The sequence below is a fragment of the Colias philodice genome, chromosome 19 (genome assembly GCF_061535455.1).
Source record: "Colias philodice isolate Cphi_HAF_F1 chromosome 19, ilColPhil1 Martin Lab GWU primary, whole genome shotgun sequence".
NCBI lineage: Eukaryota > Metazoa > Arthropoda > Insecta > Lepidoptera > Pieridae > Colias > Colias philodice.
Genome location: NC_143104.1, coordinates 10,209,766 through 10,237,473, shown reverse-complemented (window position 1 = coordinate 10,237,473; position 27,708 = coordinate 10,209,766). Strand labels below are relative to the sequence as shown.

At 31.9% G+C, this 27,708-nt stretch overlaps 3 protein-coding genes across 5 annotated transcripts in view; 1 reads left to right on the top strand and 2 right to left on the bottom strand.

Moving 5' to 3' along the window:
* The window catches only part of LOC149480164 (uncharacterized), a 381,320-nt gene extending 374,711 nt beyond the window's left edge, over window positions 1-6,609 (top strand). Inside the window, exon 3 of the transcript XR_016317112.1 lies at window positions 6,482-6,609. The gene's annotated coding sequence lies outside the window, so the exon portion shown is untranslated. The remainder of the gene's footprint in view (window positions 1-6,481) is intronic.
* LOC149480163 (uncharacterized) overlaps window positions 1-22,575 on the bottom strand; it is a 58,154-nt gene extending 35,579 nt beyond the window's left edge. For both annotated transcript variants that reach the window (XM_089707156.1, XM_089707157.1), the window contains exon 1: window positions 22,397-22,575. The gene's annotated coding sequence lies outside the window, so the exon portion shown is untranslated. The remainder of the gene's footprint in view (window positions 1-22,396) is intronic.
* A 4,369-nt stretch (window positions 22,576-26,944) lies between these two features.
* The window catches only part of Ncc69 (sodium chloride cotransporter 69), a 52,363-nt gene continuing 51,599 nt past the window's right edge, over window positions 26,945-27,708 (bottom strand). For both annotated transcript variants that reach the window (XM_089707172.1, XM_089707173.1), the window contains one exon: window positions 26,945-27,196. In XM_089707172.1, the coding sequence (XP_089563298.1) occupies window positions 26,952-27,196 (245 nt within the window). In that variant the 3' untranslated portion in view covers window positions 26,945-26,951. The remainder of the gene's footprint in view (window positions 27,197-27,708) is intronic.

The following is a 27,708-nucleotide window of genomic DNA, read 5'->3' as shown; positions in this document are numbered from 1 at the left end:
AATAATATAATCAATATACACAAATAAAAAGTGTACAGATAATACATACAGTCGATATGAATGAATGTTATTACCATGTTAACTTTATTGTTCAAAATAAAGATCTGTGTCAGTCATCTCATTAACACCAATAAATCCCCAGTGCGACAACAGTACTGACAAGGCGACTGCAAGTAATTAACTGTACTAGCACTAACTTTGTCACTATTTTTATTTTCTGATCAACGGTTTTGTGTAAAATAGTTTTTGTTTAGAACTCTCATATATGTTCACTCATACTTTTAAGATGGTTTATATACCTTCTTGTTTTTAGGAAGTAATATTTTGGAATTGCTGAACCGATTTTATAATATCAAATATGTCGTTATACAAATGAAAAGCCTGATTATTCCTGAGTATCATTATAGAAATATTCAGTTTTAAAACATTTTATAGTTTTATGTATCTCTGCGATAAAAATAAATTGTTTCTCTATCTCTGAAAATGTTATCCAGTAAATTATAATTTTAAATTCTTAATTGTTCGTCGTAGATTTAAAATACAATTTCGAACCATTTTTTTTAACTCCATAATTCTAAAGAAAAATACGTAAATAGTCTCGTCAACTCAACAGTCATCGAAGAATCGTGCAAAATGTAATTATGTTAAATGTTCGATGATTTATTTATGATCTAGCGTCGTTTTTATTGTCTTTCAGATGAACAATTAAACCAATTAATATGACAAGTCTATAACGAGTGTTTTTCGTGACGAATTTTCAGTTATTTGCTTTTAAACATCTGTCAATTGAATTATTTGAAATGTATAACGCAACTCCTGAAAGTAGGTTATTTTTGCAACTGAAATGATTGCATTGGACTCGTGGTTTCAATTATTCTATGAGTGTCGAATAATCGAATTCATTTAATTGTGTATCATTTAAATATGTATTTCAATAGACTTGGTTATTACAAGTCAAATTGCAGAATGTCGAATAGAGGACGCATGACAATATAAGTAGGTACACAAAATTTGGGTGTTTTGAAGCCATATCATGAAGCCCTGTCAACGTACAACTTGATTCTTTTTCTATTTTTTAATTTTTTCCTAATTTGAGTTGCTATAGAGTTTAAGCCATATTTATATGGTGGTAGGTAACTATAACTATAGGAAGTTTTAAGAAATGAGTGTAATGCGGTTTAGGTGGAGACTTTAACTACACTTTTAAAAACCTATTCTAAATTATTTTATAGATATTATATATTACAATAACTTAATTCCCACTTCAAAGCTATTTAACAAACGAAGTCACGGACAATAACTAGTTACTAAACGCTCCAAATAAAGTAATAGACGTATAATAAATAGTTCACAAGCGTTGAAGTGCTGTCTGTCTTCATTGTATGAAGTCTAAGATTAACCACTACATGGTCTAGATTTCAATTGTTATTTCATTGGTCACACACAGTATACCGAGCTAAAAATAGACACTCAATGACTACAACTTTTTGTTATGTATACGCAGTATTTGAATAGATGAATTTACGTTCAACATTATATGAATTTTTTATGAGACGACAAAAATGTTTTTGTTATTGTCAAATAACTGTTTCTTTCGCTTTAGGTACTTTTTAAATAATGACAAGTATTTCTTTTTTCTGTTATTATAATATGGTTGTGGGTGCTATTCCGCTGCTAGCACGTTATGTTTTGAAGACTGGATTTAACCACATCACATACTAACATTTTTTTACATTTAAAACGGGCTTCATAAAAATATTTGATACTTGACCATAGAACATAAACAGACTAAATTTTTTTCAATCAATTATGATGTTATTTAATCTGTGCATGCTTCGACGTAATTATGGCAAGCCCATCTAATAACACCTATAATAATTACAAACACATTTCACATCGAGAGCAAGACTTTCATTTAATATTAGCCAGTTATCAGTGAAAAGATAGTAAATCACATAGTTGTTGTTATTACGTGCAACTAATGACATTTCTTGCTATGTCCGTGAGAATGGCGGGAAAATCCATAATCTATATTTTGTTCGCTTTCTATCGCGGACATGTAGTAATAGTTACATATTTTAATAATATATTATTAATAATTAAGTTAAAAGCGAATATTGCTTTCGATTTTCATTGTGAAAACTGTTTTCCTAGAAATTTCATTTCTTATTTAAAACGCAATGCGTTTAAAAGTAAATATATTTTCTTGAGTATATATATTTATATTTTATCCGTTATAATAGGTATGTATATACAATGAAACTAGTAAATAAGCACATATTATAAGATCAATTTCACGCTTCTGAATAATAGCCAAATCATTGCTTATATTATACAATTAGAAAAAAACACATAAACAGAAGTAAATAATTGTAGGAAACGATACAAAGATGCAATGATAACCAAGGGTAACCAAACGTCTCAGTAAGCATGAAGGCCGCTAAAAAACATCCTCAATTATTTAAGCTCTACAGCATCATGTAATGTTCTTAAAATGTGTGATTGCACTTAATATTTTGAGCTCTACATATGAGGTATGTCACGCTATTTCTTATATCTCAAACAAATGACAATTTATTTAAATGTAGGCTATAGCAGCAGGCAGCGTCCATGGGTGACAGAATAAAAAATATAGCCTATGTTAACCGTAAGAGCTTTCAAATGACTAAATAATGTTTGAAACGATTGATTAGTTTTTCAATTAAATCGTGATAAACAAAAATCCTATTCATCATCACTCCTCGGTATACTATAAGTTTAGATAAAAATCTCCACCAAAAGGTCATTGCAGTGTTTCTGTTGAGAGCTCTTTGCAAAAATTATACAGTTTTTATCTCATATCCGTCAAAGCTTTTTTAAATAAGTATACCTAAGTGTGCTTACAAACAGACTTATCGTAATATTACTATAAGTTCGCAGTTACAAGATTATATCAGTATACATCGCGTAGCAAGGATAAGCTCATAAAATATTAAATACACGTTTTAAACAGTCAATTTGCTGCACTAAATATGTCCAAAAAAATTGTCAATGTTAACTCCATGGTCGGTGCGGAGAGCGGAGCGAACGCAAGGCCTGAGATTATCTAGTCATTTGTTATAGGAACCACAGATTTAAAAAAAAACACTAATATTTATGGGAAAGTACAGATAATAAAAATCTGTCGTCGTATTGTGGCATGTTCTTAAAAGATTGTGCTGGTTTTGGATAAACGTGTTTGTGCTTTTGATAAATTTAAGAAATTGGTCACATATTATCGAGGCCGGATTCAGGCAAAGTTGAATTTTAATGAGATATTATAATACTTATACATACATCCTTAACACATGTTTAAACATGTTATTTTTTTTCATGTGTGACATATTTTCTTACCTTTTAATAAACTGTAGGCAAATAGAGCTAAAATTTAATCTTGCCAGTTGCCATAGAAAACATAATAGCAATGTACGATGTGAAATAATTACAGAGTAGATCGAACCTTATTTTTTTCTTTTCTATGTGTATCTATCTATCTTCATAAATTGATATAGCGGCAATATAAATAACAAATTTAGTTCATGCTCTCAAAAATAAATGAACAGATTTCTTGCCCACCATTTAACTATAAAGACAATTATTATAATTCCAATATATACTGAAAAATAAAAAACTAAATATTTTCCATTTATTTTGATTGATTATAATCAATTCTTATAACTTCCTAGATTAATAGCTTCGTTGGAATGCTTTTAAGATTAATAGCAATTTATTTAGCTTGACTACTAAAAAAGTGTAACAATTTTTATGTTAATTTTTCATAGAGAATTAACAAAATATGCCGTAATTTAATATAATACTTAGAGTTTATTTTTACATAACTGCGGTTTTTTAGTATCGTAACAATTGATTGGTGGCAAGAACGTGTGGAATCCAGTGTTGCAATTATTTACTAGAATTCTTCGCAATTATCTTGTTTTCCAACGTGTTAGTTGTATTATATAATGTTGAACTGTATGGAATATATTAACCACACATTCGTCCATGTAAAGGAACAGTAATTACCTACTATAGATCTAGGAAAAAAGAAGAAAGAAGGTGGCATTGAATTTTGTCTGTTAAACCACAAAACTAGACAAAAAATCCTACTAGATAACAAAAGCTTTTAAGCTTTCTTTAGAAAATATCAGCAAAAATGTTACTTATTTGGAAATTTTTATTTATTGTTGCAATAGTTACCAATAATTATGTATTGAATTTTACGACGTACCTATTCCTGGCCTCGCAAATACATGTAGACTCTACATTGTAGAGAACAAACTGTTAATAATATTCTCAAGTTTCAAGTAAGTAATTAAAAGACTTATAACATACTAGCTGTGCTCCGCGGTTTTGCCTGCAGTGCTCCGTTGCTGTTGGCCTTAGCGTGTTGATATAATATAGCCTATAGCCTTCCTCGATAAATGGGCTATTTAACACCGAAAGAATTTTTCAAATCGGACAAGTACGTAGTTCCCGAGATTAGCGGATTCAAATAAACAAACTCTTTAGCTTTATAATATTAGTATAGATTAATAAGTAATAACTTTATTATAAAAACTCCAGTCCATGGCGTACACAAATGACATGAAAATCCAGACAGAAGATCTCTACGCAAATTCGCTAACAAACGATTACAATAGCAGCAGGACGAACAGGAAGATGGCATTCAAATTGTAAAGAGCTTAATCAATCTGCAATTAGCATAAACAAGTAACAGTACAGTATCTGATCATCATTGATTCGGAAACTGGCGCAGTGGGTCGCCTCGAACCGGTTTCACTGTTTACATACGAGTACATAGTCTTTTTGTTCGGCTGTCAAACATGGGATGTGAGATTAGCGGAGCCAGAGGCTGTTTTTTCGGTCTTAATATGGTTTCACTTTTGACGAGATTAGAAATGAATGAATATCCTGAAAGGAAAAGTATAAGTAGGTTATACTTTTAAAAAAACATATCACGCTTGTTGTGCTTGTGGGTAATGATTTTTAAACATTTAAATACAAAGTTGTTTAGCTTTTAATGTTACCTATATTAAATCATATTTTCAGCTGCAGATCCGATAAAGTGACTACAAGGCAAACAGGAAATAAGCTAAAGTTCTGACTTAATGATATATAAATACTATGTAAACGCAAGTAGGCTTTTCTGTTAGACCATTCAGATGAGGAAAAGTTGAGAAGGGTTTCTCGGCTTTGTTACCAAGACGCGTATTGTTGTGCCCTGAAAGCTTTATTTAGAAAAGATAAAATAAAAACGGTTGTAAAATAATAACCAATATTAGTTTTTACGTATAATCTACTATTAATTATATCACGTAGATATATCTAGTAATTCGTTTATAATACCTCTAAATACTTATTGAGAGCCCAGTGTAGCGTAAAGCTGAAATATTGATTACCTATCAAACGTTTTATTATACATGCTATTGCGTTTGCCTTCACGGTTCAGGCTCTATTTGCTTTTTGACAGCCCGTTTTATACTCGACAGCCCGTTTACAAATTTTATTTATGACTACAAAAAACTATAAAGAACTGTATGTGTACTTTTTGATACAACAGCATTGTTGAAAAATGAAAGCGAAGAAGGAACAAATAAAAAAGTATCTTCACTTGTTTTATTAATTTTGTATCCTATACAAAAAACTATAAAGATATTGAAAAATGTGATTTAACTAGCCTTTTTTTAATTAAAGCAAAAAGAACAAAACGGGCTGGTTTTGTTTATAAACTAGGTATAATGATTTTACGTAATATTAATAGTAAATTCACGTAACTCGCACACGAAACAATGTCGATACATAACAATCGAGTTTAACTCGATTCTTTAATCGATACCTCTTGACCAACGAGTCAAAAGTGCAATCGTTTGTGAACTATGCATCAATTCTTGCACTGAAAAAAAAACATGTTAATTAATTATGTAAATAGATTGAGACATTTGTTTCGTTTGCAACTCATTTGTATCCGCTTTATTTCAATGTGTATTGCCACAATTGCGTTGTTTATAACTTTTATTGCGTTTTTATGTTATTGCTCTTCCGTAAAAGGTATAATATGTTGCTAAATGATTGGAAAGTTTATCCGTTTTGTCTACCAGATTTTTGTCCGAAATATTTAGTGCCTGTATTTCTTAATTACAGTATTTAATAGACACATTAATGAGCGAGCCAGAATATTGTTCGGTTTATCTCATATTCTTATTTGTAACGATAAGCATCCAGACGCTTGAAAACACAGCTGTTTTTGTAATCATTGTGCAGTGTTTTCAAGCGTCTGGATGCTTATCGTTATAAATATGCAATAAAATATAGGTTCATAATATATTAAAAATGTTAATCTTTATCTTCTTTTATTCCATACTTGCATATTGCGTATTTTAAAACTAGATGGCGCTGCGTGAATCCAAGAAAACATTTAGCACAATATTCATTACTAAATCCTCGCTTAAAGTGATTGTACAAGCACAATAGAGATACTATGCGTCGGGAGCGGCCAGTGATTGTCGATCAGAGGTCAGTCCTCTGAGTTGGCGACCTCTCATACCTCTGAATACGAGTCCTGACGAACGATGCATTTATTTTATTGTATCTTTGTTTATTAAAGTGAAACTTTTATTACATCGTCTCAAACTTTTTGGTCTGTGTAGCGCATGTCGCGTGACGGTCGGCTGCCGAGTAGGTATAAAGCAGTGTTCGGAACCGTTCGAACAGTTTCACTTTTACCGTGGTTTCATAAAAGCACACAATTAATTCCTTTTTCATATCTTTTCAAATTAAAGGGAAGACTTATCAATTTATTAGAAATGATTCCCTTATGATAATATGACATATTCCTCTAATATATTATAGTTATAGACTATAGTCATAGAACATAATATTAATTTTCATATTATTTGTAATGAAATTATTTATCCACTGTTTGTGTACAAAGTATTTCTCATTCTCCATCTTTACTAATGCATAGCGTGGCTATACCTACGTCAGCATTATAGACACACATTTTATATCAAACCAGATACAAAATTATTGCAAGAATTTCAATCAAACATTCATCCACCACTAAAATGCCTTGAACCAAAACCAATACATAATACTGATATTATAGTAAGTGTAACCTTGTACACAATGTGGTTCCCACTCTTGTTTTCGTTGTGAACTAACCGACACACATACTTTTTGTTTGTTATATCATCAAGCTCATAATTCACCATTGCTACTATTTTAATTTTAAGGTAATACTTTGGCACAGGTTATAAGAAGTTTTATTCTAAATCTAGGCTATATTATATATCTTCCTATATCCTAAGGTTGCCTGGAAGACATCGCTTCTTAGCGATAAGGCCGCCTATTTTGTACCGCTCTATATTACTTTGTTTGTATTTTTTGTTTGATTTTGTTTTGTTTGTGTGTGCAATAAAGTGTTTATTATTATTATTATATTTCCCGTTAAGTATAATTTGACCTTATGCCAGGTAAACTAATAATATTTTGGTGTTTATTTTGACCACGATTATTTATAAAATACTATATTAAATATCAATACAAAATAAAAGTAACGGAACGGCAATTATAATGAACAATAAGTAAGGTTATAGAATTCATTAATTATTTACAATATTGTAATATGTATATGGTATTAAATATTGTAGGGTTTGTACAGTCACAGCTAGCACGTAATTGTAGAGTATAGTTGGCCAGATATATTCAATAGAGATAAGTATATGGCTATATGGAGACGCTAATCGATTGTTCTAGATATTTTGAGAAGACTTACTTCGAATTCCTGTCCTTAATTCTGCTAATAGACTTCTATTTGTAGCGCTTAAGAAACTTCATAATACATAGTAATTATTTACCACCGTTTCGGAAAGCGTACCTGCAGAGAAGAGCAGGAAATAACTCTTTCTTAACTTTTTCTTAACAATTTTTTTTTTTTCCCGCCTTCTCTAAATCTTTATCCCGCCCGCCTTGTCTAAAATCTAATAAGTTATATACTAAAACTTTCCTCTTGTATCAATCTATCTTTTAAAAAAAGCCGCATCAAAATCCGTTGCGTAGTTTTAAAGATTTAAGCATACAAAGGGACATAGGGACAGAGAAAGCGACTTTGTTTTATAATATGTAATGATTTTAAAGTAAATAAAATACATTACATATTACTATGTATGAAAGTACTATTTGTATAGACTCCTCTCGTGCTCTACTTAGAGGTGCTCTAAAAACACTAATTATTGTAACCATAAAAGTATCGATGAATGAAAATATTTTAATCCGGAAATAAAGTCACGTGCGTCGAATTGAATGGAACTTCCTACTTTGTAAGGTCGGTTAAAGTTTGGGTTCCGACATTAGATAATATAAATTTACATACTAGATTGCCATAGAACCTACAGGTCTAGTAACTATCTTACTGTTGATTTTATCTATTAAGGGCCGATTTTTCAATGCTTGGATAAAATTTATTCGTCGAATAATGTATAAAACTGCCATTTTAAAATCGTATCCTAATTGCCCGTATTTGACAGTTTACGTGACATTTTAATATTATCGTGTAATACCTACTTTATTGTACGGATAAGTTTTATGCAAGCATTGAAAAATCGGCCCTTAATTCAGCATTGTACAAATACAAAATAAAAAAATCTTTATTGTTACTTAAACATTTACTTAAACATTGTTGTAGTGTTTCATTATATTATGATACTTTTAAAACCCATATAAAATAAATAATTTAACACATAAGAAATAAAAATTACTAGCGATACGAATATCAGTATTTCCTAGTTATTCTGATAAAAAATAATACTGTACGTAACCACTTAATGCCTCGATAGATAGAAACCAGTTAAAAAGTGCGAGTTTTTAATGTGGAAGTTTTATTGTTTTTGTCTTTCAGAAACATTCCATCATAGAGCGAGATCTTGTATGATTTATTTTATAACTTCTTGCTATTCTTTCTATAAGATTTCACCATAAAATAGAATAAAATATCCCAATTATATGCTATTGGGCAACCAGTAACCGCTTGCGGATTTAATATCGATTTCAAATCGATTCGATTCGCTTGTAATATAACATCGAGATATCGAATAACAAGGCGCTGGACAATGGAGATTATTTTTCGCCGTTAGCCTGTAATTATAGCTATTATTTATAGACATTTGTTAGATATTATGGACACCTTAAAAATTAACGGTAGGTATTTTAATTGAGACAAATTTCTTTTTCGATTTCAATGTTTAAACGGTTTCATTATTTTTTCGATGATAATCTAGGAAGACATAAAAACAGAGTTATAGCTTGAGCAACTAAAGTGAAACCATCACAAAAAATGTTGATTCGTTTTTTATAAGAAACGAAGAACCGAATTTCTGATATTTTATAGCAGCTGTAGATAAAACGCCTATAAAACTGTTTTTTTCATACAAAAACTAGAAATATAATCAATAATTATAACAAAGAGATAGAAATAAAATAATAATGTCATATTAAAGTACCTTTCATATTGATGTTAAAGGTCATCTTTAGCCGGCATTTACGAAACATATCAATAATATTATTCATGTATAGAAACGGTATCGCCAGCAATCAGGTTTACATAAAATTAATTTGCAAATCAAATGATTCGAACTGGTATTTCACTAGGAGCGCCCGGATGGTGTTGCTATATACCTACCTATATATCACAAAATCAATGCATGTTTCGCAAATAAATGGCATCGGAATGATAACTAAACTTCTTTATTTTAATAAAGAATGTTAGATCATTTGTTTAAAGAAAAATATAAAAAAAGTGTTGCCCTTACTAACCTTTGACCCTAATTTTTATGCAAAATTTATCTTTAAAAAAACATATTATTAGGTAGATATAATTTACATAATATCGTTATTATTCTTAAAACATTAGGCAACATTATTATCTCTATATCTATATAAAAATGAATCCCTATTTACCTTGGTCACGGCTTCACGCGCGAACAGCTGGACCGATTTCGATAATTCTTTTTATATAATATTCCTCGAAGTAAGTACGAGGATGGTTCTTATGAAAAAAAAACATAAACATGTAGGTACCACGGGCGAAGCCGGGGCGGACCGGTGAATAGGTAATGTTAAAACTCAGCATTTCATTACTATCCAACTCCATAATATCTCAAAGAATAGACGGATATAAAAACGTTTCGGAATTTTTATCCCAATAAACATCCTATTTCCTCATATATTAAAAAAATGGCAAATCAAAACTTCTTGAACTAATCTATAGGTATTCAAATTCAAATTCAAATTTCATTTATTTACAAGAATTATTAGATATTATTGTGCTCTACAATAATTTTTAGTCCTTATTTACTAAAATGATCTTCTATTTACATAATCCTTCTCCTAATCATTTTATATATATCTAATATGCTCTTAGAATTCACTAGGATTAATATTCAATTACGAATTATTATAATACAATCATTTAGTATCTCTGTATGGAGCGACACGTGTGTATCATTTAAAGGCAGTACATTTGTATTGCGTCTTAGCTTTTACGTGTTTAATTTCAATTAATGTTAATTACAATCGTGCAGAATACGATTATCCTGTATAATAATTAATGCGAAAGTATTTGAATGTTGTTGAGATAATATTATGATAGAACTGGTTGCGTTAATAATAGGATATATTTTATGCGTCGATTCTCTACAAGTGTTTTATGGTGAGGAAATTATATATTATATTATAACGCTCTCTGTTTATTTTCTGGTGAGGAATAAAAAAGAATAACACTCGATCTAGCAGGACACATTAGGCCTACAGTCTACACATCTACTTGTCCTTAAGAAAATCGATCATTGAAAATTCTTTTTGTATCGAAACCATACAAAGGGAACTCAGAAGGACACACAAATTTGATTAATATTGTTTTGATATAAAATAAGAGTGTCGGTCCTATTCATATACTTTGGTGCTAAGGACTAATAGCCGCCAATAGATACCTATTATGTTATGTTTTGCCCTTATCATTCAAGTGTTAGGTACTTTGTAATTGAATAAACGTGTTATCGCATACTTATTGGTGGCTTATAGAACTTAAAAATAAGACCAAGAAAAGTGTCAAACCAAGCACAAAATATTTATTTATTTATTTTTGTACAAGATGTTATAAAATGCCTTATGGCTCTAAGCCATCTCTGCCAGGCAACCTTCAATATATTAAATATATTAAAAGCATAAAAAATCAGTCCTCACAGATTGTTAACAACAAGATTACGTGAATAAATTTAAAAGAAAACATAGATAATAGAATGGTAATCTAACCACAACATTATTTTCATAATACATACTTACAATTAAAAAAAACCAGCTAAGTGGGAATCGGACTCGCGCACCGAGGGTTCCGTACAAACATGTATTTTACACGTTTAACCCCCCTTAATATTTTTTTTTAGTATTTGTTGTTATAGCGGAAACGGAAATACCTCATCAGTGAAAAATTTCAGCTTTCTAGCTATCATGGTTTATGAGATACAGCCTGGAGACAGACAAACAGACAGACAGACAGCGGAGGCGTAGTAATAGGGTCCCGTTTTACCCTTTGGGTACTTAACCCTAAAAATGACTTTCCTGTATGCAATTTAAGTGACATTTCAACGATTCCGGTTGCATGCGCCTTGACCGAAGTCGCAATGTTTCCGCATCATCGTCATCTTTACCAATCCGAGGTTGCTAAATAATAACTATTTACAAAAGAAGCTTATTATCATTGATCTTAAATGATTAGTCTAGCTCTTTTAATATTCATGGCCGATGCGACTGCGTTTTTATATTTCATAAAAAAATATTGCGTTCAAATTAGGAAATTGAAAAACAACTGAAAAATTAGGGACCTTCTTTAAAATTATTTAAATTAAACTGTCAAATATTGATTATGTGGAGATGTTGATGTAATTTTTTTTAGAAAATTAGGGAAATATTACCAATGAAGGGCCATTGAAGAGCATAGACAATTGATTTCAAATGCAGTTTACGTCAATTATTATAAATGGAACGTAAAATATTGTAAGATAATGGCTTGGATAATGGAAATGAATACAATTATTAGAAAGTATAACAGATGCATAAACTTTGACTTGTCTATTTCGTGAAGGATTTCCCTAGGTATCTACTTTGATACTCTACTAATCTACTTGATAGAGTTTGAAAATAAAAACTTTCATACAATCTGGCGCCTAAAATCGTTCGTATGTTTTTAATACTTAATATTTTAAAATTAATACAATGACATTTTTTTGTAAATTCATACTTTTACAATTAAGACAAATCTATGATATTTCAAACAGAGGGTCGTCAACCGCCGCCTGCCAGTTCAAAAACAGCCAAACCCTGATCCACATAGCTGAACAAGATTGCTCTCCTGGCTACCAATCAAAGATAAATTATTATCATGATATTTGAACATCCGTGATCATGCAGCATATCGGTGGCTTAATTGTGACTAACGGTGCTGGCGGCAAATGGCGGAACGTCCGACATGCTGCATTGATGTTGTATCTAGATTTTAGTCTGAGCTATACCGGTAAAGATGAGCTAGGGTTGGCGAGACAATGTTTTCTCAATTTAAAACTTCTTTAGGCGCGTTGAGGGTAAAATTTCAAGATCGCGCAATGCCGTCAAATCATGGAGTACCTAAGTCGAGGATTTTGATATACCTTTGCATATTGCCTAAGAAGACTGCTCGGCGGTGTGTTTTTAAAGGGGTATAATAATAATAATTAATGACGCTGGCTGTTAATTATTTATAGATACAAAATACAGGTAAGTATGCAACTTTTGCTATCTCAATTGGATTATTTAATATTATGGACGCATGTGTGTTGTATAGGTATATGTTTAACAAAAAAAATAGATCATTCTCACCGAGACAAAAATGTGGCGGAAGAAACAGTTTAGTCACGTTCGTGGCGTAGATGATCGACTTTATCTTAAAGATTTACAAAAATAAAACATTCAACAACTAGCTCTAACTACTAATTACTAGTTCCGTTTAAGGATTCATCACAACAAAATTTCTAGCTCTAAACAACTCTATCTAGAGCGTAAAATTAATGATTACCTATAGTATTTATATCACTTTTTACCAATAAATTCATAACGCTTCTGAATAGATTGCTATATTTTCTTACTAGCTGTGCCCGCGACTTCGTCCGCGTGGAATAGTGACTGTATAGTAGTTACTACTTAATTTTTGAAGTGAAAACTTCTTTAGCGGCGTTGAGCACTTTTTCTGTAATGAGTATAAAATCTTAAACTCGCGTCAGGACACGTGACCTGATCGAAAAAGCGTAATAGACCGGGAGATACTGACACAAAATTTCGAGTCATTTGTAACAGGATGGCGGTTCTACAGGGGTCTTAGTACGCAATGACAAAAAGAAAAATGATGGTGTGAACGCTGGTACCGGTGGGTTAGTCGCGTGGGCGTTAGTCGAACTCGTCGGAAAAATAGCGAAAGTCAAACGATTTGTAACACAAAAATTTTAGAATTTACCGATAGCCCATAAAAAAGAAGTAGGCGGTAGTGTCATGCCATACTTTTCCGGTATGACTTACAGCCCGCCATACCGACGCAAATGTGTTGATTTAAAAAAAACAATTATTCAACCATTTGTACCAAGCTAACTTTTGCACAGGTAACCATCGTCGTGCAACCATTTACGAAAATCGCCATGCCATACTTTTCGGACGATTCCAAATGGTCGCCATACCGCCGAAAATCTGCAATTTTTTTTTATTTCGCCTATCTTTTTGTACCCGTATTGCATTTGGCTTTTTGGAGAGTATTTGATAAAATGTGACCATTATTATATTTGCCATACTTCTAGTAGGGGGAAAAAGTGCTGTCATACTTGAAAAATAAATTTATTATTAATTTATATAAGTGAAGATTTCCAACACCTAGATCTTTGAAATTTTGTATTTATATTCGTTGATCCTCAAACTTACAGGAAAAATAAGTGCCATACTGTTACAAATCGTTTGACTTTCGCTATTTTCCGACGAGTTCGACTAACGCCCACGCGACTAAGCCGCAGGTACCAGCGTTCACACCATCATTTTTCTTTTTGTCATTGCGTACTAAGAACCCTGTAGAACCGCCATCCTGTTACAAATGACTCGAAATTTTGTGTCAGTATCTCCCGGTCTATAAGACGAATACCATTCCAAAATATCAAACATGTTCAACGTTAATAATCAAGTATTCACTTCTGCCGGCACTCCCGGAGTGCAACCCGTCTTTTTTATTGAATTGAAAGGAAAAACACGTACTACCATAAATAATACAAAGAACTGTTAGTAAAATTTATTACTAAACTGAGCTAAAAAATAAAAAAATAAATACTTAATTAATTTTCTACGTAAAATTTATTTTTAGGCACCAGAGGGGAAGGGAGCAAATTTATTTTTCTTCCTTCCTTGTATGGATGTTTTTGATAATAAATCGTGAAGCAACTGAGCGCCGAGACAAACGTCAAAACGCAAAGGAATAGAATCCGCTATCGATACTAATAATTGACACAAGCGTATGATGTTTTGCTAAGGATTTGTTCACCCTACCAACGACGACGACGACCACGAACAAAATTTTCATCCAGTCGCAATTTAACAAAATAGTGCTAAACACAATTAGAATAAAATATTTGAATTTCCTGTCGTTCTGGTGCTTGAAAATTTTTTTTTGAGATCAATGAATGAAAAAATAGATTTTTCGTAGAAACGGTAGCTCCTAGAAAATCGAAAAAAATCTATTTTTTATTAATTGACCTCGAAATTTTTTTCTTCCGAGTACCAGTATGACGGGAAATTTTAATATTTTATTTTGAACGAATTTGGTCTGGATGAGAATTTTGGTCGTTGTCGTCGTCGTAATTTTGGTAGTGTGACCGAACCATTACTAAAATGTGATGAGCTTATGTCAATAATAATTAGCGATAGCAGTTTCTATTCCTTAGCGTTTATTCTAATCTCTGCCGTCTCGGCCTGCAGATCTTTCCTGTCTCACGCCTGTAGTAACTAAACCGTTTAGACCGTGCAATAAAAATAATAAATACCATTTTAAATATTTATAAAAATAAAAAAACAAAGTCGTCGGAGCTGCCATACCATCATTATCATATCATATATTATATTTTTTTTTATAATGGTACTTAATTTTAAAGATCGTCGGGAAGTTTGTAAAATTATTATTTATTCCTTTACATTCGTTGCGTTGCTTTTTTTTTTAATTTTTAAATTTTTAACTTCGGTTTCTTATTTTCAAGTAAGCGAGACCTACCTCCATTTTACATTCCTACATCATATTGATATCTATAAGTTTGTTGCTCCTTGACATCTTTCAATTTGTGCACGGTTACGGGCACATTGTAATGGACCACAGTGACAAAAGAAGTGGTATCTTTAGGAAAAAAAATTGCCAAGGGCCAGGCCTATGTGGCTTTGAGTAGAGTTCAAAATTTCCAGTGTGTGGTTATCCTCTCGCTCCCATATCCCCCTCTTCTTTAATAGACTTTCAACCCATTCCCTTTCCACCCCTAGTAAATGGGATAACCGATTTTGATGTAAACCATATTATCTAATTGTACCTATATGTACACGTCATATCCTGTCGTTTGATGCTCCATTTGGTTTATTTATCTAACCACTGTCAACCCTAAAGTGCCCTTTATGTAATAAACGGATGAACCGATTTCGATAAAACATTATTAATTGTAATTCACACGTTGTTCTTTCATATTTTGATATATCTACCGCTTGAGTATATTATTTGACAACATTCCATTATTGTTCATTCCCACTTTTACCGCTGTAATCTAATAGAAGCTGTAATGGATAAACCGAATTGGATAAAAATACACTCACCGGCACGGAATCTTGGCCACTGCAAATTATTGCGTAAAATAACACTATTTCTTTTCTACTACAAAATTCTATTAAAATTTAATCAAAACTAGTTACTTTAATGTTTTTACTAACTTTTAGTAATAATTGGAAGTTTATAAGAAGTACTACCGCGTAGATATGAATTAAACAAGAATTTACGCTATTCCTGTGAAATTTAAATGATTTCTTAAAAAATGCACAAAAATTAGAAAGAACGTTTCCATAAAAAAAATTGAACGTTTTAATATAGGGTGTTTCCTTCTCTTGCTTTAAACACTGTTTGCATCCAGTCTGGCATACTCTAGAAGACATTTTTGATGTCCACTTGAGCTATAGTGTACCAAACGGCCCCAGCTGTATTTATAAGCTCATCTAACATTGGTGGTGGGTTGGAATCGAACTTTATGTTTCTTTTAAGCATGTTCCAGATGTGTTCTATTGGATTAAGATCCGGGCTACGAGCTGGCCACTCCAATTTTTCAATAATAACCTCTTGAAGGTACTCTTATACGCATCGTACGACACGCGGACATGCGTTATAGTGTATTAGTAGCAAATTTTCTTCACTGATAAACGTGTAATAGTGCTGAACATGTTCCTGGAGAATTTCCTCGATATACCTGATCAAATTTAAGCCATTATCTACGATAACTAACTCCGTGCGAGCATCGGAACTTATACCTCCCCATACCATTATTGACCCTCCATGAAAAATCGCAGTTTGAGCGTGGTGATGGGTGAAAACCTCTCTTTTCATCTCCTTTATACTGATCCTTGGCTATCAGAAGCTCGTAAAGTGCCTTAGCAGTCATCTGTGAACACCTCACGAGCGCACTGGCTGTGGGTCCAGTTTTCATGTTCTCGTGCAAAACGAAGACGTGCTTCTCTGTGATATCTGAAGAGTTCTGGACGGCGTGCTGGTCTGCAAACCTTCAAATTAACTTCCTTCATTAGTCTTCTCACCGATTGCTCACTCACATTTATTATCCTGGTGTTTTAGAGCCGGTGGCGTATCTCAAAAACTGTCAGAAAGCCATTTCTGAGTATCTCTTGAACAATGAACGGGTCTTATCGAGCTGATGAGCACCTCACGCCTTCATTTCCTGGTCTGCACGTGTAGCTGCCAGTCTCCTGGTATCTTCTCTATGCATAGTGCATCGCTGAACGTGGTACGTACTGTACATTAGGTACTTTATGTTGCGGCAGTCATTGGTCTAACATTGTGATGGCCTGAGCAGGTTGTTCAGATGTGAACGGCATTTTTTATTGTTTGTTATGATCATTGACTACAGTACAACAATAACAATATCTTAAAACGGCATAAACGATATCGAAAAAAGTTTAAATCGAACAATTCGTAACTTCGGCTTAACCGCACAAATCACAAATTTCGAGTAACTCTTAAAAAGTGGTAAAAGATTATTCTCAAACTTAATGGTTTCTTATCATAAAATTAAACAAATAATATGTTAACATATCTGCATACAAAAAAATCGTGAAAAACACTTCAAACTTTTTTTATCGGCAAATTTGTAAGTGGCCAAGATTCCGTGCCGGTGAGTGTATAACTAATATTTTTTCCCACATTCCCACTTTTACCCCTATAAAGGTATAATAAATGGATGAACCGATTTTGATACACTTTATCTAAGAACCAGCGTCGGAAAATATGCTGCCTAACATCAAAACCGCATCTAATTCGGATTACACACACAAACACACACACACATAGCGGTCAAACACTTATCACCCATCTTTTTGCGTCGGGGGTTAAAAATATAATACGACATAATTTAAAGGACATTTTATGTAGAAAATTTACCTAGAAGTAAGCATAATTCTAATTTGACCCCTCCCCCTACTACCTCAGCTTAAGTTAAATTTTTAACTACAGTTTTGGGTTTGGGATCGATTTAATAATTTAACCCCTGCTATTTTTTTTACATATTTTCATTGTACAGACATCACTTTTCTAGAATTTTATTATTATATATGTATTGATGATTGATGATTGATGATTGACCACGCGCAAGGTTACTAATTTCCACTACATCGGTACATCCTCACGCAAATCGTCAATTTTTATTAACATTGAATCTGTTAATAAAAAAAAAATCAAAAGATAACTGTACCTTATTTTATTAAAAAGCTACTAACAAATAAAGTTTTATCAAGAACTAAAGTGGCCTTCTTTGGGCGTTTAAAGTCTTGTAAAAGTTATACCTACATAAAAATAAAATTTCATCATTTTCTTATTTTGTCATACTTAACTTTAACTAATTAAAAACATGAGTCTAACTATATAATTATAATTATAAAGAATAAATACAAAAGCTACAACTTACCTTTTGTGGGAACGCAAGAAGGCGAAAATTAAAAAAAAAGCCGAAGATTTATAACAATGTAACGAATGAACACAATCACTGTTATCTACTATTACCTATATTAACTGTAATGGTGTCTTGTTTGACATCAAATAATAAACATCTACCCTCACTTATAAAAATTTAGTACATATATTCACATGAAATATAAGCGCACCTGAAATGGACTCTGGGAAGATATGAATTATTTATTTAACTTTAAAAAAAAACAACCTCACCAACATCATAATATTTAAATTATGAATTTCCAAGAAGCGTTAATATTATGTAAATTGATTTGATTTTAATGACATCTCATAGATGGCGCTGTTTTAAATTTGTCTTTATACTACTAAGATTCATTATACTGTTTCTCTGCCTAAATTACTTAAATGACGTAGTTTTTATAGTGTAAAGGTAGACAATAGCATGGCTTACTCAAAAACAACATTTAAACATGAGTCTTTAGATTGTACGCTATCGTAGTACAGAGAATATGTAAGAAAAATAAAGGTTCACAGCTCCTCCCCCGCATAGCTTGATAATATGTAGCCTATAGCCTGACCCGACCTGTTAGTAATATTCATGCAAAATTTGAAGTCAATCTATGCAGTACTTTTCGAGATTAGCCCGGTCAAACATACAGACAAACAGACAAACAGACAAACCGACAAACAGACAAAAATTCTAAAAACTATGTTTTTGGCTTCTATATCGATTATAGATCATGGATTATGTATTCTTTTAAAAAAATATTCAATGTACAGTTTTGACTTTCCTACGATTTTATTATATGTATAGAAAAGTTGCATAATTGTATAGAAAACATAGTTACATAAAACCAATAACTTAGTGTTGCAAGTGAAAAAATTGTCCGTCCCGCAGAGCAAACCGAATCTTTGTCGATAATACGGTTTCACTTTCGTAACGATTCGTTTAATTGTAACATGACTCCATTTATCTTGCCAAGGAGGTCACAAAACTTTTTAAACTTTTTACTGATGTAAATGGTATAGAGTGACGCTCGTAATGTAACATGTAAATTACAACATGGTTATATTATAGCGTTTGTTAAATACTAGCTGTGCTCCGCGGTTTTACCCGCAGTGCTTCGCTGTTGGTCTTAGCGAGATGATATATGTATATAGCCTTCCGCGATAAATGGGCTCGAGAAATCTAACACTGAAAAAGAATTCAAATCGGACCAGTAGTTCCCGAGATAAGCACTATAGATATACAAATAGCGTTAGAATAGATATGTATAGCTTTTATTTAATATTGCGTTGGATACTATTGTTAGAACACAATTGGTTTTAATTTAGGCAAAGAAGTCGAGTTGGTTACGATTATATAGAACTTCATATTTTTTGTATCATTGATGAAGTGTAAATCATTTTTTGTTGAGCTAGTATCTTTAGAAATAAAATTAATTAAAGTAACGACACTGACCTTATTTTTTTCAATTGTGTCCATGTAAACTAAATCAAAGCTATAGGTGATTGAGAAGATTTTTTTTTCTATGCATTCCAAAATTGTCATATCATGGTAATAATTTTATTTTCATTAAATGTATAGCTCAAAAACAACACTGTTTGTACCTCTGTCTGTCAATCTTTAAAGAATTTTTAAACAACAGTTGTTGATAAGGTTTATTTTAATATATAGAGTGGTTCCCAAGGCAACTTACATACTTTTTTTACGAGTAATACCGCGGTAGAAATCATAGTTGAAATAATATAAAAAAAAAGATTTTACATATTTAAAAAACTTCAGTTAAAACATATATCTATATAAAACCATTAAAACAATATAATATAATAACAAATGTATTCACGCTAGCCTAACCTAAAAAAGGCACTGCAAACCACATTCTTAGAGAATACAGTGGCCATATCAGTATTTGTAAGGCGTCTCAGAATTCCCATTGTAGTAATAAAGCACATATAAAGGAAGTAGAGTCAAAGTTGAGCGGAAATTTTAAACTATAAATGCATATAAAGTGCTTTTGAATGTTCTTAGCATCTCGTTTGAGATTCATACCCATAATTACGCAAATTATCCTTAATTAATGCTTTTAATAAATTAATAAAATTTGGAAGTTACATAAATTGAGGTGTTTTGTAATTGTTTTAATTAATTATTATCGTATAATTATATAATTAATGTCCACGGATAAAATAGAAAACATGAATATTTACAAAGTAGAGCGGCTTCGCGGGTAGCGGACTCTACCAAAAAAGTCTTTTGACAAGGAAACGAAACTAGCAAAGGTATTTGCATTTTATACATTGTATTTTATATATATTTTAAATTATATTCATTTAGTTTGTAATATAGGTATCATATTTGATCTGTTTTTATAACTAACAAAATAAAAGCATCTAGCATTCATTTTAATGCATAGGTACATACTACTATTAACCTTACAAAAACAACATGTAAAACTAAAGAAATTAAACATTTTAACGGATTTAAAACGCGATTTATTCATTATAATATTTTGATATAATAAATCGCGTTTTTAAACTCGTTAAAATCTTTAATTACTAAATGTAGGTAAGTAGGTACTCGCGTAAAATCAAACACAATATGATTTTTACAATATGTAAACCTATGTAAACACATGCTTCTCATTCAAGCATCACTATCAAACGATTTTGACAATTACATTTACGACTTTACGATTTACTTCGATTGTGTCTGGAATTTTTATTGGCATCGATGTTATTGGATTATGGGACTTGGTATTAAGAGATTAACTGATAATGATAATTTTAATCAATTGTTGTCACGTTTATAAACGCTTTAAATATTTTAGGAAACTAATTATTTAATTATATGTAATACTTATTTATCTACAATGGTCATTTTACATATTAGATAGGTAATTATATTCACATAATGTACATAATTAAAACAACTTATTATACAAATTATATATAAGTACAAACCTCAAAGCAAAATATATTATACAATGGATTAAGTAATTAAGTACCTAGTTATATATTTTGTTGTACTTATTAAGTTGAACTTCAACGTATCAGTACAGTGGTTAATGCTTGAGCTATTTAGATGAGCGGATAAGGGTTCGATTCCAACCATTATTAGTCCATGATTCCAACTGAAAAATCGATAAGTGACACAAATGGTAATTTTAAGGGACACGGGATTTTAGTAAATATTTAAAAGAGTAAAATAATATTTATTCACTTCATTATATTTATGATAACTACTATTATTTCATTATATTCATTATACTTTATTGTACATTTACAAGGAATCCAAAACGAAAAACAAATAAACATGGAAAGTGTACAATAGGCGGCCTTATTGCTTAGAACCTAGAAGCAATCTCTTCCAGGCAAGACTGGTTAAATTCGAAGGACAAAAAGTGGCTTGATGGAGCAAAATATTATTTTGGTCTATAAAGCCACTTGACTCTACATACGTTAAATAATTGAATATTATCAGGCTGTCCAATCTGTGGCTATCTATTTAATATGCGTATCAAATAATAGAGCAAAATGGAATATTTTTTATGCCTTATAATTCAATCGATGGCCACAAAAACACTTTCATAACTCGGACAAATAGCTTTTATCATTCTTCAAGGCCGCAGAGAAGCTGGCTTCTTTCTGTATCCGAAGTTTTTCATACCGTTCTCTACTGTGTTTAGGTTTTATAACTCTAATATTATTTTGTCGGATAATTGTTTATATATCTTATGCTCTATCATGTCCTTAAATTAATTTATGCTCTTTCACTATTTAAATTTTATCTCAATATGATTCAATCTTAATCCTACTTATGCAAACATGTAAAATAAAATAAATAAATAATAAGTAACATATTTACGACACCTATAACATAACAATGTAACACGGTAAACGACGTATGTTTACATATTAAACACGATTTATTGTTTTTACTTCAAGTCATGTGCGTACAAAATATTCGACTCTATTATTAAACAAATTTCCAGCGATCTGGTAAAGAACTCACATAAAACTCGTTTATGAAACGCATCGCTTTTAAATCCTAGAGCGCGTCTATTATCATCTCTCTCTACATTAAATTTAAGGCTTTACCTGTGTCCTTAATATCCGGGTAAGCACAAAATCACGTTAACACTAGCTCACAGCAAGGCACAATAAAAAGTTGATACACCACTTTTTCGTAAAGTTCCTTCTCACCGCGGAGATACATACGCCTCGTTCGACGCGCGTTAGCAAACTGACTGGCTACCCATAGTGGCCAGTGCTCGCCGCCGGTAACTGGCCGCTAGCAAAGTGCCTATCCATTGAGATAATGGTGCAGTTTAGAAAACGAATACCAAATAACGTAGGACACGGTCCACGGCGCGGATGTTTGCACGAAATACCTCGCTACCAATTGCATGTGCTTCTGATTAGATTTTAAAGATTTCTAAGACATTCAAGTGTCGCATGAATGGTTACGTGTCTTGCAACAAGTTTGGCTTTTATTGCTACATGATTTGTGTGCAGTTGTACTCACTTTCCAGGCTAATAGCATTTTTATTCAAAATTTCAGTGCTAACGATCTGTATCGATTACTCTTTTGTTTAGAAATTCCATTTAAACGGGTTTAAAGCGCGATTTGTTCACACTGTACTCTCCCACTGTAAAGTAAGTATCGTGTTTTAAATCCGATAAAAGATATTTAATTTTTTACTCTCTACCACTTCTAAATGCATAATATAATCCTAATATGTGGTTGCATCAGAAAATCATTCTTTATCTTGGGCACTAAGACCAGAAAAAGAACGGACTGAGATTCATAATATGCAATAAAACCTAAATGACCTAGAAACAAAACGCAGCAATAGTTCAAGAATTGTGACACTATATTAACGTAATAGACCATTTCCGTTGAAGAAAATGATCTTCGATGACATTCTAGAAACCGTTTATTTTATTTTACTGAACCTAAAATAAACTTAAGTCATACCATCATCAGCCCATATTAATTATGGATGCCATATACAAGGATGCAGACCTCATAGAAGAGTTTAGGCTACAACTAAATTACATAATCCACCAATGTCACATGACATCTACCAACCCGCACTTGGTCAGCGTCTACGAAATTACTGTCTGGGTTTTTTGACCATATTTTCCTCCATAAGAAAGATTTTTTATTTCCTAAAAATCTTGTCTAGTCTCTACCAATCGATTTTGCTTGAATCATTATTTATAGACAATTGAAGAAATGTTCAATGTTCATTATGGAATCCTTATTTTTCTGAGTTAAAATATTACAAAATACAGCTAATTTATAATGCCGCGGCCGTAACTACGCTATCATTCTGTAGTAGCTCACAATGTCACAGAAACTCACCTTTTTTTGCAATCTCACCGTGCATTTCGTTTTAAAAGTACCGAAAATTAGTGCTAATCTTATATATAAAAATGAATCGCAAAATGTGTTGGTAAGCGCATAACTCGAGAACGGCTGAACCGATTTCGATAATTCTTTTTTTATTATATTCCGTGAAGTACGAGGATGGTTTTTATGTAGAGAAAACGTAAATATGTACCACGGGCGAAGCCGGGGCGGACCGCTAGTTTGAAATAAAAACTCGTTTCAATCCTGAATTTAAAAAGAAAAAGTTTCATCCAACTAGTTCAATCGATTTAAATAAAAAATAATTTGGAAAATCCAAAAGTGCACGCCTCATAATTTTTTTTAATAAATATTTATTAATTATTATTTTTGTTTATTTAATAACAATTAAACCACATCGAATCAGACCCTGAAAAATGAAAGGGTTCTATTCCTGAGCATACTCAAGCGTAAGAGACAAAAAAAGACTCGATTAGTAAAGTATTTCGGTCGCTATCGTGTTAACAAGAAAAAGGATCCGCACATACAGACACACGGACGTCCAAGACAGAACTTTTTTAAACTGTTTTTTAACTAGTTTAAATAACAAAAATGACATCAAAAATATCATGAACGTTAAAAATAGTGTTTTTTCTTAATATGTGTGTGTATGTATTATCTTACAAGTGCAATGTATGATACATAAAGACATTTTAAGCTTGAAAAATCAGATGTTTTGCGCGAAGTGACAGTAGTACCCACCTCAACGCTTCGCTTATGAGGCGTGCAATAAATAAAACAAAACATGATTTTCGTATCATTTATTAATATTGTATCTAGTACAAACAATAGGTAATAAATAACAGCGTAATTAGCAGGTAACTATAGCGTTATGTAATCAGGTACTGTAGGATAGTATTCGGTGTTGCAGTCCATACAGGAATGTGGTATTTCATTAAATCTCCAGTTCATTTTCATTTAATTTCAGTATTATACAATGTATACGAAGTAGAGAGAATAATAATAGTGTCAAATAAAAAAAATACTTCATGTGTTAAACAGATCTTTTAATACATTGTTAGTTAAATAAACGTATTATTACAAATCGAATACTGAGACATGATACAACAGTTACTTTGTAAACATAATTAAGTGTTGTTAAACTCGTATCACTTAAACGATAATTTTATCGAATACAAATAAAAACAATAAGGATTTATCATATTATATTCAATACAAAAACAACAGCACTCTGAAGTTAAGAATGAAAATTAACTAGACATTTAATCAAACGAATATATTTTAAACTTGCACTGCAACATAAATTGAAATTATCTAAATACGGGCTTAGTTCAATGCTTAGATAAACTGAACAGATTGTGAAAAAAAAACGAATCTGCTTTTAGATCATTTTATTCAAATTGAAAATATTAATAATTTACTAAACATTGAACAAGTCCGCTGCATCTTACAAATAAAAAAATCGGCTAAATGATTAAAGTCAGATAAAATATATTAATTATTTTGTCGTAATATTTTTTCGCGATGTTTGTTACGTCTAAAGTACTAAAGGACTTAACAAATCGTGATGAAATTTCTGTAAATAACAGATTGTTAATTAAACCAGATATTTTACAATTACATATTATAACAAACAGCTTATAAACAAATTTTAATATATCTTAGTCCGACTTTCAAGATATCCTCCAGTATTATTCAATATGGATCGTATACGTTTTCATTAAAATAAAATTAATCACAATTAATTTAATATTAACTTAATTATTTAGTAAAATAAATAATACAAACTACGAACGTATGTTAATTCGCTGGTCGACATTTGCAATTTAATGTCAAGCAATTATTTATTTTATCAAAATGTTACTTCCTTAGAGAAATTGTAAAATTCACTCACAGTTTTATTAAAACTAATTTAAAACCTAGTAAAATTACATCTAAACGAGATTTCATTAGAATTTCGAGATTCCGATACAAAGTCAATTTCAAAATACATAGTTCAAAAATTTAGGCACAATAAAGGCTTTTCCAATATATTTAAATGGTACAAATTTGTAAAAACATTACAAATTACAATAGTAAAACTTGTAAAATTCGCCAATACAAATACGTATAAGTTACACTTCCTGGGAATCGAACCCACTTAATATAAAATTAGCTAAGTGTTACCACTGCGTCATTGGGTAAATAGTTTCGCTATTATATAGACTCAAAAATCATATAAATGACTTGTTGATATATATTCTTACTGACAACTTCGTACATCAGTTGTACAACTAATTAATACTTTGTCTCGCTTTTTCTTATGTGCAAAAGCATAAGTGTGAGCGAGACAAAACATTCAGTAGTTAACTATTAGGCGCCTTACTTATAAACACTTTAAATCAATGTAACTAGATAATTTTCAGTTTTATTAGTGAAATTAACTTTCAATAAAAGAGATAACCAATTATATTAATAAATTTTTAATGATTTTTTTATAAGTAAAGGCCTAGTTACTAGTAAGTTCTCTAGATGGTTCTGCGAAAGAAAATCGTGTTCTTAAACCATAGTCTAATTCATAGATTATAGTAAGAAATTATATCAGGAATAAAGGGCTAAAGTACCCCACTTTAGCCCTTTTAATGGCCAGGCTATAAAGTACTTTTTTGTACATTTACTAGGAAAGGGTATTTATAGTAGTTTCAAAGGAATAAAGGTGCGGTCATACTGTGTTGAAAATTTGAATATAAAGGTGCGGGCACACCGTCTCGGCATGGAACACACCACTTGTGAGCTCGGTCGTGGTTGGTAGTTACTAGTTAGTAATTATAATAACATATGTGGGCGAGATATGCTTACAATTCAAATGGTAGAGTACTTAGAAATGGTCCAGGTCACAAAAATGGGCGAACCAGTCAATAAAGATGCGACCACACCATGCTAAACATAAACAAGTCGAACATTAGCTTTGACGTAGTAGTATTATAGTAGTACGTTGTATTATAAAGGTGCGGCCACACCACACCCTACCTATTCCATATTTTTATGAGTAGAACGTTAACACCGCGGCATGATTGCCCCTAACCAATAACACTTGTCTAGCAGCAGTGGCTATAGCACTCAACCAAGCCATATATAAAGGTGCGGGCACACCGCGCCGTCTCAGTTAGTAATTATAATAACATAGGTGGGCGAGATATGCTTACAATTCAAATAGTACAGTACTTAGTAATGATCCAGGTCATAAAAGTGGGCAAACTGGGCAATAAAGATGGTCACACCACATTCTGTTCTACATTTTTACGAGTAAAATGTGAGTACAGCCGCATGATTGCCCCTAACCAATAACACCTGCCTTGCTGCCGTGGCTATAGCACTCAACCAAGCCATATATAAAGGTGCGGGCACACCGCGCCGTCGTGGCATGGGTTGTGTGACACAAACAAGCCGAGCACCGGCCGAATGTTCGCCGATCAGCTCGCGTAAACGCAAGTGACGGTATGTACGCTCGCGGGCCGCTAGTAAATCCGCGTCTGTTATACCACCTGTAATTGTAATACAATATAAATAAAACACAAAATATGAAAAACAACAACAGATAATTAAAAAAGTGAAACTTCTTTGATAATATTCAAAGATATAAAAATCGTCGCCTTAAACCATGTATTGCCATGACGCGACCTTGAAATTTTACTCTCAACGTGCTTAAAGAAGTTTTATTTTAATAAAATGCAACTCAAAGGCTTCTGCGGCATGACATAAATAAAGACACAAAAACACATACATTAACATATAACACAGACACACAACGTACGAACGCGTTTCTTTAACACACACACACACACTTACTACATCTAAACGTTTCACATTAACATACACAAACAACGCGAAAACGCGTCCCTATATTCTTTACTAGCTCACCGCCCGCGGCTTCGCCCGCTTTGTCTAAAACCTAATAAATTATATACTAAAACCTTTCTCTTGAATCACTCGTTCTATTAAAAAAAACCGCATCAAAATCCGTTGCGTAGTTTTAAAGATTTAAGCATACATAGGA